The 17948-nt window shown below is 32.7% G+C and overlaps 1 protein-coding gene and 1 long non-coding RNA gene across 2 annotated transcripts; one reads left to right on the forward strand and one right to left on the reverse strand.

Annotated features, from left to right (window-relative positions):
* Window positions 1-236: 236 nt before the first annotated feature.
* On the forward strand, window positions 237-3437 carry LOC140014892 (uncharacterized). The gene is made up of 3 exons (XR_011821624.1): window positions 237-444; window positions 2265-2344; window positions 3057-3437. It is a non-coding gene; the product is annotated as an uncharacterized lncRNA (long non-coding RNA).
* A 5622-nt stretch (window positions 3438-9059) lies between these two features.
* Window positions 9060-14029, reverse strand: LOC140014521 (uncharacterized). The gene is made up of 15 exons (XM_072065460.1): window positions 13935-14029; window positions 13747-13833; window positions 13597-13647; window positions 13300-13419; window positions 13141-13203; window positions 12978-13040; window positions 12819-12896; window positions 12272-12334; window positions 11733-11817; window positions 11520-11567; window positions 10991-11045; window positions 10768-10870; window positions 10593-10618; window positions 10440-10502; window positions 9060-9479 (listed from the first exon to the last, which is right to left on the reverse strand). The coding sequence occupies exons 6-14, from the start codon at window positions 13021-13023 to the stop codon at window positions 10464-10466; spliced, it is 543 nt and encodes a 180-aa protein (XP_071921561.1). The 5' UTR covers window positions 13024-13040; window positions 13141-13203; window positions 13300-13419; window positions 13597-13647; window positions 13747-13833; window positions 13935-14029; the 3' UTR covers window positions 9060-9479; window positions 10440-10463.
* Window positions 14030-17948: the final 3919 nt, after the last annotated feature.

The raw sequence follows: 17948 nt of genomic DNA on the forward strand, positions 1-17948 counted from the left end.
GTGTCAGAACGACTAAGTGGAGATTTGAGAAATTAATACTAGACTAGTAAGAGTGAGTAATTACAGTGTTAAAGGAATTACCTTAGAGGATTAGTGCATAAGTGTATCAAACCCGAGAGAAAAAGAGGTTGTACGAAACCCTATTCCGACAACTATTCAAAGTTGACTTTTTGGCAAATCTTCTTAGCTACTTTTCCCTCCAATCTTCCAAGACAAGCTACAACACACAACTCTTTCATTTCTCTCTCTCCATTTTCGGCCAACAACAAGAAAAGAAAAGGAGGAAGAGAACTCCACTTTTTTGGCTTCCATTTTGTCTACAAATCATCATCCAACCTTCTAGTTTCTTGGAGATTCATTCTATCTTGGAGAAAGAAGCAATCTTGTGGAATTTCTTGGAGGAAATTTCGGTGAAAAATATGGTTTTCTTCAAGGGTTTAAAGGGTAAGCACTCAACCTCTTTAACCTTTCAAATTATAAGAAGTTTAACAGTTAATCTTCATGGGTTTGAAACCCTAATCGCGTTTATAGGCTAGCGGACTTGAGGAACCATTTATCTCACTTTAAATTATAGGCTAGCTGTCTTGATGAGGCCTCTAGATAGCTGACTTGAGGCTTGATTGTTTGATTATGGTTGTTTATGTGATAAATGAGATGTTTATGGTTAGAAAGTGGAGAGAAATCGAAGGAAAATTGTGAAGGCAAGCTGGCAGAAAATTCTGTCCATGTTGTCCTGTTTTTATTTCGAAATTTTGATGCTTGGTTGGCTGTGAAATTGATGGATATATGTTGTATATTGTGTGTACAAAGTGTCTTTCAAAAATTGTATTGAATGGTTGTCCAAAACTTGAGTTTTGGTAAAGATTCAAATCTGGAAAACACATAGCAGCTTATTCGGACAGTGCTTCTTTGTCCGAACATAACTCTTTTTATAAAAGTCAAAATTGGCATTCAAAATTAAACATTCATAGCTTTCCAACAGTATAAAAATCCCCTGCTAGTTCATTTTGAGTGAACCGTAATGAGTCGGCAAAGTTGGCTGTTCTGTTTTGACTGTCTATTCGAATGAAACTGGGAAGCTGCATCCTGTGGCTCGATTTTGTTCCATTTGTGAAAATATTTTCAGAACGATGTCTTCTGATGAATTGTAGAATTTGGAACCTAGTTTCCAACGCCATAAACCATTCTCAATTTGGAGTTGTACAGAGCTAGATATGGTTTGATTTCGGAAATGTGACAAAACTGGAAACTGGAAATTTTTACCTTCCTTGCTGACCGAATGGTCAAATCTGTTTTGGGATGTTATATTTCGAAAATTTTAGTGTTATTTAACTATAAATTGATTATTAAATGTTTTTGGGATCTTGGTTTCAAAAATGGAGCGAATTGGGGCTGATTTCGTTGGACAAAACATTTGAAAAAGAAAGAGAAGTAGGATGGCAGATTAGCTTTGAAACATTTCACAAACTTTGGTCGTTTCGTTAACTGACTTCCCGTGTGAGTTTCAATCTAAATTTTGATAGAGGGGTAGTCCACATATGGAGGTTTAAGTGTACCAAATTTGGTGTAATTTCAATACCATTTCGATGCCCAAATAATGCCCCAAACATTGCTTCTCAAATCTGAAAATTCACTGATCAGATTACAAAAATCAACCAACTTTAAACTGTTATATTTTGTTGCTCAAAACTACGAATTTTGTTCCATTTGTTGTGTTTGAAACTTTGTATGGAACACTTATTGTGTTACAAATTTCAAAGGCTGATTCATTTTCTGCGAATTTATCCAAATTTCCAAATATCACCGAAAACCAAGACTGGTTCTGTCTTACCTTCTTCAATCAGCAACTTTGAGCTGAAATATGAAGGTTCTCCGTTTAGAATCTTGGAAAAGTGTCTTCTAGGAACTTTTAGAACTTTAAATTTAGTTTACAACAGTATAAATTTTTCCATTTTTGGACTTACCAAACTCCAGATCTGATTTTACCAAATTTATCGCGCAAAGCTGAAAATTCATGATTTCTTGGAAAATGAGTTTTGAGAATTTTTCATTGTCTTTCGATATCGATCATCCGTTTTAAACTCATTTTCATGGAGGATGCAAGTTTGTCTTGTGACTTTAAATTCTCACTTTTGAATCTCGATTTTCGAGATGTTAAAGTTCTTTTAAGACGTTGTCTTAATATTATGCAAGTGTACATTCTTCCTTGTTTGGCAAGGGGTTTGTAAGTATTTGTGAGTGATAGTTAATTGTTATTTCTTCAGGCGCTCAAGAGGATCTTGAAGAGAATCTCGGAGCTGACCACTAAAGATCTTATTTGCACTTACTCACTTATTTTAAATTGGTGAGTGTCAAGTGCATGAATAGTTGCCAATTATGTGAATTGCTTCTTATTGATTATGTGATTTACAATTGTCGAGTCGAATGTGTACTTTATCGCACTCGTTCTCTTTTAATTGATTATACAATTGAATTGCTCATAGTTGAATTTATTTTTGTGGTTGAACATGCCGATTGGAGTGAATCTCATCGGCTTATAATTGTATTTGTCGATTGGAGTGAATCTCATCGACTCATAATAATAATCGGGGGACGCTCAAATCTCAATTGCCCGACCTTGCAACTCGAGTCAACATGGACTTGGTCGCGAAGCTCGGTGAACCATGAGATAATCAAAAATTTGATCTATTAAGAGATCTCGCTTGGCATACTCGTGGAGTAGTGCCTTTTATAAAAGAAATACGGGCCCGGAGCAGGGGTGTAATGGTGAACAAGAGAGAAGAGTAAGTGAAGTTCTATGCACTTAATACCTACCCGGTTGACGGAGTGTCATCGCAGGGAAGTATTTGATCGAGTCTTGGCGAAGCAAGTGAAACCTAACTCCTGAGAATTCCTGTATCCTTTTTGAATGTGTGTTATTATTATTTGTGAATTACTTGAATTTTCTTGTTTTAATTCTTGTACAAATGCCATGGCTATGTGAACTATGTATTTGCATGTTTTTCTTGGCCTCACTGAGCGTCAGCTCATCCCATTAGTTTGTTTTTCCTTAACAGGAGCTCGGAATGGAAAGAATTTTGGGGAGAGCCGACTTGTTTACTTCTGATTAAAATTTTGGGATGTAATTGACTAGTCGACTCATAGTGGCTGCATTTTGGGGAAAAGTTGATGTAAGATTTGAATGTTCCATTAAGGAAGCGACTTTTCTGCATTTCGACTTTTATTTATTGGTTGTGTACCTTTAAGTTTGGAATTTACTTGTATCGAGTCCTGGCGAGAGTTGGGCAGGCGTTCCGAGGATACCCTTGGGTTCGCTCTTGAAAGAAGTGGGAGCGTCACATTGAGTGTACTATTTTCCTTTGAATTTGTGCACGTGAATGTCAAATTATTTGAATTTAGTAAGTAAAATATGAACTCCATTGAGTCATAGTGATTAAGAGTTCGAGTATGCTATAAGAGTGGGCATTAATAAACTAGTTCAATGTTTTAGGAAATTATTTGATGCATTTTCACTTGAAATCTCTGCACTAAAAAAAAAACTTGATTCCGTAATTTTAAGTACTTAAAAGAAAGACCTTTTGGGTTTACTTTGCGATACAATACACAAACACTTTGGGTTTACTTTGCAATATAATACACAATCACATATATCCCTCTTTAGTTAGATGTGCTTTTTGTCTTTTGAAGCAACACAACCGTTATTCTTATAGAAGTAGCACCAAGTATTATAGTTTTAAAATTAATTCTAACCACTATTTAAAAAAAAAAGACAAAAAGCAAAGACAATGATGACAAAAGCAAGAAGGGCCACATTTTGCTATTGGTTCTCTTAAAGATTATACGAAGTAATAATTCAGAAATTTACATCGATTTCCTAATCAATAGTGAAATCAATTATCAAATATTTTACATAATCATCGTAAAAGTCATGTATGTTTAGTATATAATTATATCTATTCTTTTCTTAATCTTTGTGGGAGATAATTATTCAAAATTATTATGATTCAGTTAAATTTCAAATTAAAGCTTTTTAAGGTTATGCAAAAGGTGGGAGGGGGTGGAGGATTTGTCAAGTCTCTCCACCGGCTCCACCACAGATAAACACTATTATAGCACTACTATAAGCACAATTATGGCTATATAAACACATTATAGCACTAGACGCTTCAACAATCTTCATTTATAATTGTCTCAAACAATTGGATCGTAAATATACAAGTCCTTTCTCACACTTGAATAAATTCGATCTTAAAAAATTTAATGGTTCAAATTATGCCACATTATCTCATCAATTGATGTGATACAATTTGAACCGTTGAATTTTTAAAAATCGAATCTGCTAAGTTTTGACCCTCCTTAGAAGCACCTACTTGTTCTCGATTTTTGTCATTCTTCGGAATCTTTTTTGTTTGGGGATGATGGTATGGTGAGTTGGGCCTTGGGAACAATTTAATGGTTGGAAGATTGGACAACAACACTCCATGGAATTTTGGGCCCAAACATTGCAAGTGAGAATTGTGATTATTAACAACAAGCAATGGTCATTGTAAGTTGTCATATACAAATTTTTAACATTCACCAACCAAGGAAATAAAGCTTTTTTTTCAATTTTTTTTCATTTTTGCTTCCCACTCCTTCCCATACCCTTCCTATCCTATCCCCAACTGTCAGATCTAAGATTTGAATCCTGAATCTCGTAGCAACGAAACCTCTAATAACCTGAATGAAGTTCTTTTCTCAAAGATGAATCAAAGTATAGGAACAAAAGAAATAAAGTGTACACTATTAATATGTAATAACGAATTTTATCTTACACATTTTGGAATGGATTAACCTCACTTCTATTTTCCCCAACATACATTTGGTTATTCAAACTTTAAAAATTTCAACATGGTTCTCTAAAATAGTCCAAAAATATCAATTCAAACCCGCAAATTGTTAAACAAAAAATCAACTTGGTTTTCTAAAGTAGCTTTACAAAATCACGAGTTCATCTCAAAATTTGGTAAAATCTCAACAAACTTCTTTAGCTTATTCCTTCAAGACTTTATTGTTATTGTCAATAAGCATAACTAACTATGGGGGAATCTAGTTACAAAATAAGAAATTGAGTAGGCCTAGTTTCATCCTTGTGAAGAGTTCATTCTGGCTTAGACGTTTCAAAGATAAAGGTGCATTTTTTTTAAGGGATAATTGCAGAAACCTCCCCTGAGGTTTCTGACATTTGCACTGACCTCCCCTGTGGTTTGAAAAATTACACTAATCTCCCCTGAGGTTACTAATCCTTTGCAAATTCAGTCCAAACGATTAAAATATTGTCTTAGGGAGTGAAATTAGAATTTTTTACCAAATTTGTCCTTTGTACTACATGTCCAATGAATGACAAAATATTACAAATCAATTAACAATTAATAAACTTTAAGGAGTATAATTTATACATTACCTATTTAAAGTACCGGCTCTTTATGGGTATTTTACTTTCAAACATTTAATTTAATACAAATATTTACGCTCAAATACATATTTGTATTTACTTTAAAATATTTAATTTTTGTTAAATACAAAAACTACCAATCTCTCTTCCGTAAAAATATTAATATAACACTTTTTCAATTTTAGTTACAAATATTTATGTATTTAACATAAATTAAATGATTCAAAATAAAATATTCATAAAGAGCCAATACTTTACTCATGTAATGGATGAAAGCCATAAAGAATTAATACTTTATGGGTCATTTCTTTTTTTAAAAAATATATTTAATTTATATTAAATAAATAACCTACCGATTTCCTTTTTGTAAGAATATTACTGTAACACTTTTTGAATTTTACTTACAAACATTGATATATTTATTATAAATTAAATGTTTGAAAGTAAAATATTCGTAAAATGCCGGTATTTTAAATGAGTAATGCGTGTTTGCCTATAAAAAGGCGGTAACTATTTAAAGTACCGGTTCTTTAAGGGTATTTTACTTTCAAACATTTAATTTAATACAAATATTTACGCTCAAATACAGATTTATATTTACTTTCAAATATTTAATTTTTGTTAAATACAAAACCTACCAATCTCTCTTCCGTAAAAATATTAATATAACACTTTTTCAATTTTAGTTACAAATATTTATGTATTTAATATAAATTAAATGATTCAAAATAAACTGCACATAAAGAGCGAATACTTTACTCGTGTAATGGATGAAAGCCATAAAAAATTAATACTTTATGGGCCATTTATTTTTTAAAAAAAATATTTAATTTATATTAAATAAATAACTTATCGATTTCTTTTTGCAAGAATATTACTATAACAATTTTTGAATTTTACTTACAAATGTTGATATATTTATCATAAATTAAATATTTGAAAGTAAAATACCCGTAAAGAACTGGTACTTTGTCAGGATCAAGCGTTTACCATTGTACCAAAAGCTATAACTATTAGCGAAGGCGCAAGTTTATTTCCTTAACCACAATGGCAGTGCAAAACACCGTACCACGCTCGGCCAGCATGAGGGGCTGCACCCCTGGGAGCCACGGGTTGGGTGGTTAGTCCCTTCGAGTCGGGATCTGAAGGATGTTGCTGATTAGGCCAACATACTTTAAATGAGTAATGCATGTTTGCCCATAAATTATACTCTTTAAAGTTTATTAATTGTTAATTGATTTATAGTACTTTGTCATTCATTGGACATGTAGTACAAAGGACAAATTTGGTAAAAAATTCTAATTTCACTCCTTAAAATAATATTTTAATCGTTTGGACTGAATTTGCAAAGGATTAGTAACCTCAGGGGAGGTTAGTGTAATTTTTCAAACCACAAGGGAGGTCAGTGCAAATGTCAGAAACCTCAGGGGAGGTTTCTGCAATTATCCCTTTTTTTAATTATTAGTGATGAAACTTTTAAAGTGCTCTGCACTAATATTACAACAAATTTGGAAAAGACTACACTTTTTTCATTGTAACAATTTAAGATGAGAATTTTTTTTTGGTAGAAAAGACTAAATGGCGTTTTATACTTTCCTTTTCCCGCAATTAGATATCCTCATAGAGCTAGTTAATCATTTAAACCTCAATAAAGGTTTGAAGGATCACATAAGGATTATTTTCTTAGTTTGGAGGACTAAGTTGAGATTTTATCACTCTCAAGGACCAAATTGAAACTCTTTACTAATTTGTCAGGATTCGACAACTGGAAAACAACACGTCATTTTATCGAATAAAACAACAAGTCAAATTTTAAAAAACAAAAATAAAAAGAGTACATTTTATTTTGATTATGGGCACATCTAATGTAACAATACATAAATCAAGAGCAACTCTACGATGTTAATCATTTTTGTCACTTTTTAAATTCTAATATTTTTCTTGTAATGAAGGATAAAATCATACTATGAATGTTTCACATAAAATTAGTACAATATAAAGGTAATTTAATAGTTCTATTACCACCCACAACCACAATATATCAACACAGTTTTATAATCATCCACAATTATATATTTCTTAGCACAAATTTAAGGTGTGCCAAAATCACTGGTCCTTATAGATGATTATGCACTTTCAATATGTTAGTTTACATATTAGTTGCAGCTTTCAAAATCATTTGTTTGGATAGTAAAATTATCCCAAATAATATTTCGCTTACATCATAAACATATTTCCCAACCCACCTTTTTATATTTCCAACCACCTTTTTATCTCACATACATCACATCATAAAAATTGCTACAATAATTATTCCAAATAATATTTCAAATAATACTCTATCCAAATAATTTCATTGTAATACATCTGTGCTAATAGTGGGAATTATATCAAATATGCAACAAATACAACAGGTCCAAAAAATGTTATTTGCAAATTAAATTTGTTCAATTATTAATTGTTCGTATTGATTGCATCATTATAGCTTACTTCTCATCATATACATTTAGTTTAAAGTAGACTTCAAGTCTTACAAAAAGAGAAGAGGAATGACTTGAGAAGCAAACATGGAATTGGCTGAAAGTTATTTAATGTTGCACTAAGTTGTATCTTCAAAAAAAAAAATGGAATGCTATAATCACTTAGGCCTTGTTTGATAATCCAATTCAGTACTTAAATTTAATGAGTTCAGATTTTAATATATTCAAACGAGTTTAATAACTAAAAATAGATAATCTAAATTAATTAAGTAGCATTGAACTTTTTAGACAAAATTTACTCCTAAAATCAGTAGCTATTTATTTATTACTTATTGTGATATCCAATCAAATGTATTAAATTTAATATTTAATAATTCAATAATTTAACAGGTTCAAATTTTAGATTTCAAATTTCAAACTTGAATTTTATCAAACACGTGTAAGTACACTTGTAATCAATTTGATCAATTTTTTCAAATTTCAAACTTATTTAATGTCCGGATATCTGAAATAGATATTTGGTAACGAATAAAAAATGCCAAAAAGTTAAAGCTAATACCAAATGAAATTCCAAATTCAAAAAGTTAGATAAGGTAGTTAGAAAAGGATCTTGTAACTACGATTTTAAAACTAAAACATTTTTGTTTTTTGATAAAGTGTATATAATAGGATATTACTCTGTATTTTTATATTCTTTACTTCTTTTTTAAAAGAAAAAGAAGATGATGCTTGGTCACTCTAACATCAATCTCTTTCAAGGATAAGAACACTAATTAGGTGGGCCTAGCCTATACCGATGTGATGACCCAAACAGATAAAGGAGAGAACGTGTGGAACCCGATTGTCCATGTATTTTTACCTAGTTAAATACTAGGAGGCTTCCCTGCGCAATGCGCAGGCGCCAGGTGTTTTATTAAAAAATTTTGGTCATTTATATTTTGGTGGACAATTTTTCCGCATATGGATTATAAGATTGTATGGCTAATGGAAAATGAGTGGGTGAACTCCATCAGGCGCCTCTTTTTAGGTCCTTTATTTTTTTCGTTTGCCAGCAGAGCTAGAAGCAAACTCGATTCTGATATTCCTAGGCAAAATAAATTAAGAGAAAAAACTTCGTAAACAGTAGCGAGGAACACATAACCAACTGTGCAAAATAAGATTAAACTGATGATATTATATGCAATAGCTCTCAAACAAATGTGATTTACTATCATCAAGTAAAAGAAAGTTTTCAATCGCAAAATAAGATCAAAGATCAAAAAAAGTTCTTCTGGACAAGCTTTTACAAGATCAGATCATTTGGCGGAAATGAACTCTGTGATCTCCCTCCTTTTTTCAAGATACTTGGTGCTCTCTTGCTACTCTTTGGTCTTGGTGTTTTTTTTGCTTTCTTCAATGCTTTGTGTACCTACTCTTTCCTCAAGCTTTTCATCCAGAAGCTTATGAGTTCCACTGAAACTCCTTCTCACCAAGAACACCCCTTCTTCAAGCTTCTGTAATTTGGATTTTGCCACTCATAGAGGCAGGTCTCCTGCAACGTTTAACTTCTTGCATCGTTTTTCCCACTGCATTTGCACATCAACTCCAATTTTTACCTTCCTTTCTTCATTACACAATCATTTAAGATTCAAAAATGCAGTTCAGTATGGTATGCAAACTATCTTGTCAACTACTATTAAAGTACAAGTTCACAGCAGAAGTACAAGCAAGCTATAGAAAAACTTCCACTTGATTCTTGCAGCAAATGAGATCAAAGCTTTCAACTTCATTACCAAAGTGTGTGTACTACAATCCTCATGCTAAAGTGTAGCTGAATTTTTTAAATAAACTAAAATATTTTAGTGAGGAAGAAAATTTGGGGACTGAAGAAAGACAATAAGTTAGGAATTTTACTTCTTTCGCTATAGCAGCAAAAACCCATTGCTTGGATGTGATTGGGATCAAGGGCTGGCAAACATTCTCTCTGAAACCAGCCAATCAGTTATTCTAGATCACAGTAATGTGTAGAAGTTGATTTAGGGATAGTCACATTGAATCATTCAAACAGAAAGATGTAGAAGCTGCACAAAGTGTGATATTCCTATATCAACAGGCTTCAATGATAATGTATAAGAGTAGATAATAGAACCGGAAACAATGTGAATTAATTTACAACGATCCATGTGGAAATCCTACAATGTCAATCTCTATTTAGAAGTCTTCAAACAACATGATAAAGATGAGAAACGATATCAGATAAGAAGCATTTGGTAACTTCAAATTCTACGGTGACAAACTTTCTAATTAGTAATACTGCACAAACATGGAAGCACTACAAAAGACATTGACAGATAACAATGAAAGAATACAAATATAGATGTAAATGCAAATATACTTGGAGACCAAATTCAACCTAATGATCAAATAGGAATCGTGAACAAGATTATAATCTCTGCAATTTCCAAGCACTAATCAAATAGTAGTTTATGATTACATCCTCACAAATTTCACAACATCGCAGAACTTGTAGATCAGATTATTCTTACATGACATCACCTTAGGATCCTGCATTACAAGTCTGGTTCACTCTCTAGTCCTCTGTAAATTTTCTGCAAGGGATTCACCGGGTTGTTTGACACAAATTAATAGCTTAAAAATAAGCACATGTTGTACATCCAAAAGGCCAGTAGAAGAACCACCTGAACTGTGGTTCCTTGCTTTGTTCCTGGAGGTGTTCCCTTCGTTAGCTTTCGAAAATGCTCATCCTTCTCAACAATTACACGGAATACCCAAAAATTAACAAATACATATGAAATTGGAGTAAAAATTTCAGGGTTAATTTAGAACATAAGATTAAGACAACAAAACCTCTACCTCTATCACTGGACTTCTTTTCATCCAGAAATGGGAGTATCAAAACCACCAGCTCCTGGTTGAGGCGTAAGATGCTTCGTGACACTTGCAAAAATAATAAGACCTAAAAATTGGAAAACTATCATAGCTAATATCTCTAAAAGCCCAAAGAACAAACTAAAGAGTTGTACCAAAACTAACTATTGTCAGCACTATATTTAAAAAAAATACACAAAAGCGTTACCATCACATATAGATATATTTGCTGAAAATCCACAACCTCCATGAAAGAATCCCACCTGATCAAAAGTTTAAATTCAAGGAAAAAATATGAACAAAATATGAGAATAGATAACAATATAATTGCTGGGCAAAGAAGTCTTCACAAAAAAAAGGTGAAAGAAAAGTAGAAGCACAAAAATTCTAAGGAAAATAGATACATAAAGATGTAGCAATAAGAATTACTTGAACAAAACAAATAGCAAGAAAGGGGGGTAAAAGAGCAAGACCAAGAACCACAAGAGAAAACAAAGAAGCAGGAGACAAAGCAGAAATATTTTCTCAAGTTCTGGCACAAGAAGCCGTCGCTTGTGAATATAGTCATGACAAGCGGTTTCTCGGCGAGTGAGATGATCACGCATACTCCAAAAGCAAGAGTTGCAGGCTATGTGGATCAAAGGGTAAAACAGATTTTGAAAACCAGATCCCCAAAACTTAACATACTAAGCATGCATGTGAAGAAAGTGAACTATACGTAAAAAGAAGCAGAATACCTCCATTGATATACCAAACCAAGATAACAAAAGCAAATCCACTGGCACCTAAGATAAGAAAGTTGAACACAGTATGCACATGGGCATTAAAGAGCTGAATACCAAATATTGCACATGAACATAAATAGATAAACCTGAAACAAGTGAGCAAAAAACCAGCAAAGAAAAACCAGGAGGAGAAGTGAAAAAAATTTCTGGAAAACAAAAGAATACCTGATTCTTCTCCTAAACAAGCGAAGGAAAACCCCTGGGAGTTCTTCTTCTTGAATATATACAGAAATTTGCAAGTAGCTTGATCCTTGAATATACAGAGGAACTTGCATGAAACTTCATTTGTCTATCAAATACACACTATCGCATCAATGCATCATTATCAGTGAGATGCAAGAAGTAGTGGCGTCCAAAGACCAACAAGTATGAAATTACAAAAATGGTTAAGGTCAGGTATTAAGGATCCACATAATCAGCATCTAGAAGGGCAACACGGTAACAAAGTTTTGGTAATGGCAAACAATGATTTAACCGTGCTGTCAAATCTAATTGAAAGGTTAAAACTATCATTGATGCGACCACCAATTTGACCAAAAGGCTTTTGCAGATAGTGTATATGCCTGATCATTAATAAATTGGAGTGCATGAACTCTATCGACAGCTTGGTTACCTATAAAATTAGCAATTAGTTCAGCCAAACTAAAGGTTGAAGTGAAAATAAGAAGGTAGAAGAGGAACAACCAGTAGTTTCTAATGTATACCTCTGCTTTTTTTCTTTTTGTTCTTAATAGCTTTCACTTGTTTTGCTGATGAATGACTTCTGCCTGGATGATTCAACTATATATAATCAGAAGCAGAAGCCATAAGCTTCATATACATAGTGGTACAAATATGAACAAGGTATTTGGATGAACAGAAGTGGCTTGAGATTATATAATGGAACTATTACTTATGCATGTCAGCGTGATATTATGAACCAGTCAGAGAAGCTGATTTTGCAGCTTTGAAAGCCTGCCATAGGAAATACTGGAGCATTTTCAGTCATATCAGAAGCAATTAAAGAGTTTAGCATGTTTCAATGAGCTGATTATTTAATCAATTGTTAATCTGAAATTAGTTTACAGATGATTTATTGCAAAACATGAGAGTGAAATAGAGTCTATGAGCATGGAACAAAAATAACAAATTTGTAGGTATACAACTAAATTGAGAATAAAATGACAACCTTATGACAGTTGTTAAGTAGGTGATATGCTAATTTGAGCTCTTCTACACAGAAGGTAGTAATTTCACATCAAAGCTAGTAACCTGCACTTCTTCTTGTTTTAGCAGAGGGATTATGAGGAAGTTCATACACCTGGTTTGTTGGCAGCAGAGCTGACAAACCTATTAAAAATAAAGTCCATCAGATTGTTAGAGACAATGGTACCAGGACTTTTTTGAAAAAGTTGAAAGAAGATTTATCACCTGAAGTTTTTTCTGCTATTTCTGTCAAGAATTTGTAGCAGTTCATACATATGAATGATTTATCTAAGAATCAAAGAAGAATACTAATATAGCTGGTGATAATAATGTTCATGGTTGTATATAATGAACAACAATCAATGATTAATTTTAAAGCTTAAATCACCTGCATTGTGTGTGATATCAGTGGCTACACATGTATCTTGTGTCACAGAGTTAGAAGTAGACCCTGCATATGAAAGTTGGAAATAGATCATTGTATCAATAGAATAGTGTTTATAATATCAGTATCAAGAATACATTGAAAACAAAGTATGACATGTACCTTTCTCATAGCTTGAGAATGAAGAAATCTGGTCCTTCAATTTTTTACCCGACTCAGTATAAGGTAGTTCACCACTATTGTTTGGAGACTGAGAAATTCGGATACCAGGTTTTGAAGCACCTATTACAATAAATAGAGTTGGGACTGGTGCCATGGATATTATAAAAAAGGAAATGCAATTGAAATAGGATAAGAAACAATGGACAGCCTAAATCACTACAATGTAGCAGGAAACAAACAAACATATACAGCTAAGTTGAGGTGGATTTATTGATTCATGGTAGATAGAAATAGTACCTCTGAAGTGTTCTGTAAAATCAGAGCATGAGAACTGACTGCGTGAATCAGCTGAAGGTCATGGAGAAAAATACCAAGTTTAGTATACGTAAACATAGTGGTTAAAATTGTAAGAAAAGTTGGCAAAGAAGAATAAATATTGTCACTAACCTTGATTACAACCAATATTTCCAAGAACGTTTCCCTTGTCTTTGAAGGTTGGAGAAGGAACGGGTCTGGTAACTTTATTATTCAAAGCTAACCATCAACGAAGCAAGAGAAATAGACAGATTATCATGAACAGACCATGAAGAGACAGATTATGAGAATATAATAAGAGTTTTTGGATTAGCATGTACCATAGGAACATTGTTCAGCAGGAAGGGTACGTATAATAGATGCAGAAGCTGGTGAGTTAGAAGCCTGTTGAAATTGCTGTGGCAAGGACTTGGAAAGGATTTTTTCCAATTATAATCCTCTCTATTCAAGGATTTTTTCCAATTAGAAGCCTCTCTATTCTTTTTGTGTCGAGCCTCTTTCTCTTGGACAGATAGAGCAGCAAATTTTTCTCTCTTTTTACGATTTCGGTTATCCTTTTACGATCATCCCTTATCCATAGCTTAGAGCAGCTCATGTTTTTTATATGCGCAGACGAAGGCAGAAACAAAGACAGACAAAGAAGAATGTAGGCATACGGACAGATATATATATTCTTTGTATATATATGCGTAAACAGGTATATCCGGTGATGCGTAAGGGACAAATTATTTACGTAAAATGCGGCAAGGGTCTCAGTACAGAAGGAGCGAGCTATGAACTAAATATATTCAGGCAGAACAGAAAAGCAGTTAAACGAAAGGGAAAGAGTACAAAACCTCCATGGAGAGAGCAGATGAAGCTGATCGAACCACCTCTGCTACTGCGTATTATAAGAAACTTCGAACACCTGAGTAGAGATTGAGATGAAAGAAATATACACTATCATGAAACAAACGAATAGCTCATCTAAATTAAGTTTGGATGAGGATAAAACAATAGCTGATCTCAAGGAAGCTGTAAGATGTACTATAATTTGCAGGTAAACTGGTTCTATGAATGTAGGAAACTATTTGCACGAAATCTGTCTTTGCTATGTATCCGTCGTCCATTAGTAAGAAACAAGAAATATATGGAAAACCGAGGCAAAGGAATTCCAAATGACAAAAAGAGCCAACCTTGGGAGGAAACTGGTCCATAAAATAAGCATCTGAATGGCCAAAACAGTAAAAAACAAAAGGTAGTGGCAGACAACTGATTTAACCCTTATGACACATGATTCAGCTCCTTGGTCAAGATTCAGGAGTAGACTATATCTCATGTTTATCACAAATCTAAAAATATCTGAATCTATATATTATCATTCTAACGTTTCCGGGGAAAAAAAAAAGAATTTATTATTATCTAAATCTACATATTATCACTTACATACATTTCTATATAAAAAATTTATTTAATATTTCTCTAATCTCTAAATCTATAGGCTCCAATTATTATGTCAACCATAATTCTTGATTTGTTTTCATGGTTTAATAAATATACATGTTCATATTAGAAATGTATGTAATATCTCTACATCTATGAGCTCCAATTCTAATGTCCATCATAATTCTTGATTTTTTCCATGATTTTAATGGCTTTTATCTAAAATTTAATGGTTTTTTCCATGATTTTAATGGTTTTATCATAATTCTGATGGTTTTTTTTTGGATTTTAATTCAGTAGTTTGATTAAATTCCTGGTTTTTTTCCATATTGCAGATTTTAAACATGGTTTTTTTCCATGATTGTTAAGTCTATGAATTTTACTTCTGGTCTGAACTTAAATTCCTGTTTTTTTTTTTACATTTCAATTGAGTAATTTAATAAAATTCCTGGTTTTTTTTTTTCGCATTTCACATTTTAAACTTGATTTATCATTTAAGTGAAGTTATAATTTCAAGAGAAGAGGCATTTTTTTCTTTCCCATCGGCACAGCTCTGGAGTACAACAGAAGCCATCTATCTATACAAATAATAATCAAGGCGGGGTCCACAGCCCACAGCCAATAAACCAGCAGTCCAAATGCACTGAAGCAGGAGTGGGAGCACTCAATGAGTCAATGTACAAACCAGCACTGCAACGTACAATAGCCTGGAGCAGGGGGATAGCGTCGAAATCCGAGCAACGGTAGAAACACCAAGTGCTTCAGTCCAACGTACAAACCAGCATTGCAACGTACAAGAGCCCGAAGCACCCGATGCACTCGAAATCCCAGCAACAGTAGAAGGGCCAAGTGCTTCTTATATATATAAAGGATCATTTATTTATAATAAATTTTAGATTCTAAAATTTGAAGAGCAAAAGACCACACAATTGTGGAGTAGAACAAAAAATTTAAAAATCCCGACTGCATAATAACGCTGAAACCCGCAAGCGGGATTCTGTGTTTTCCTATTTCAACGTTAAATCGCTTGTAAACATTCATTTATAATAAATTTTAGATTCTAAAATTTGAAGAGAAAAAGCCTTTTTTCCTTCTCCATCCACACAGCTCTGAAGTACAACAGAAGCTATGAAAGCCAGCTGCACAGCCAGCAGTCGGATGTTCAAATCACCGCAAAAGCTGAAGCAGCAGTGGGAGCAGTCAACTCACATCAAATGCTTGGCTCCAATTTAGCAAGAGCGGTCCCACCACTCAACGTACAAAACAGCAGCCCAAGGTACAAGAGCTTAAAGCAAACGGATGCACTCGAAATCCCCAACAGTAGAAGCACAAAGTGCTTCTTATATATAGTATAGATATATAGTATAGATATGTACATGTAATTGTCCACGTATTTTTCGCTTGAATGAGAAGTGATGACTCATCATATATATATATATATATATATATATATAAAGAAAGTGTATTCTCATTCTTATTCTTTTATTTTGTCTCTTTTCTACGTGACTGAACGACAGGGCAAGTAGGTACAACGTGCTTTATGAGTTAACTCCCTAATAACCTACGCTATTCCATCCCTCTTTTTTCTTTTGCCTATACAATTATAGATAATCCTTCCATAATTATCTCTTCCATTCTTTCACCTTTTTTTTTCCTTAACCCTAATCGTCAAGTCTAAATTTCTTGGGGATTAGTATAAATAAATTTGAATTATGTTTTTAACTCTCTCTCATTTTCAACTTAAAAGTTCGAAATATCAATTCAAATATTAGATTATCTTTATCAGAATATCGCTATCGCAGATACTCTACATTTTTACTCATATATATGGTTCTCGACCTATTACTCATCACTTTATCAAGCAGTGAAAATGTTTACACTTTTCCACCAATTTTTTGGAAAGTTTTTTCTTTTTTTTTACTTCAATGCAAGGACCATATTTGGATTTTGTTTATGCTCGCTGTATGTGATCTGTAATTTCCTACACCGTCTTCATAGCTAGGTCATTGAATTTGAATTTTCTAAATCTTCAAAAGTTATAGTTTGGTTTTTATTTCGAGCAAGGTTTTTTGTAATTAATTTGTTATTTCAATTTATGGATTCACTTTTCAATTCAAGTAGAACACATATTGCTTTTTGGTTAGTGATTTAAAAGTGGCCTTTTAAACTATGTGTTTTCACAAGATTTTTTAATTGCCTTTGACAATTTATTAATTGTCTTCAACAATGTCCTATTTTTTTTTATTTTCTAGGTTTCTGGGGTTAAAAAAAATTTGTGTGGTTTTCAATGTTTTTTTTAGACTTTGGTAGAAAGCTTCTAAAGAACAAAAAGGTGTCACTGATTACATAAATGACAAGGCATCAAGTTCATTGTCAAACAGCAGTTCATATCATGCAATATACATTAGACTATTTAGATTTTTTATGTTTTTGACTTAAGAGCAAAGTACATCTTATGTTTTCGTTTTGCTTCTATTAGCCGTGAACAGATTTAGAAGGTTGCTGTGTTCCTATGACTTGATTGATTATGGATTCTAATCTTTCATTAATACTTCATTCGGCTTCTTTTCTTTTCACATTAATCTTTAAGCCATTTATATTAAGTACCAAAATTAATGTTTTGGTAACGGGTTGGCCATTCTTTTGTTTACAGAAGATCAGCCAAGATTTGATCTTGCCTATTTTCAAGTTTTTGAATGTTATCACATTGTCGATTTTTTTTTTTTTTGCATTTTTGAATTATTAATCACTGAATTAGATGTTTAAATTTACATTATAAGACTATTTTTGAATAACAATGTGCACATAGTAATGTATTTAAGAAAGGTTATAATAGATTATACAATAAATTTGTATTTTATGCAAATATTTTTATGAACTACACTAAATAATTTATTATTTTTAAACAATTC

Source organism: Coffea arabica, chromosome 9e (assembly GCF_036785885.1).
Source record: "Coffea arabica cultivar ET-39 chromosome 9e, Coffea Arabica ET-39 HiFi, whole genome shotgun sequence".
Lineage (NCBI taxonomy): Eukaryota > Viridiplantae > Streptophyta > Magnoliopsida > Gentianales > Rubiaceae > Coffea > Coffea arabica.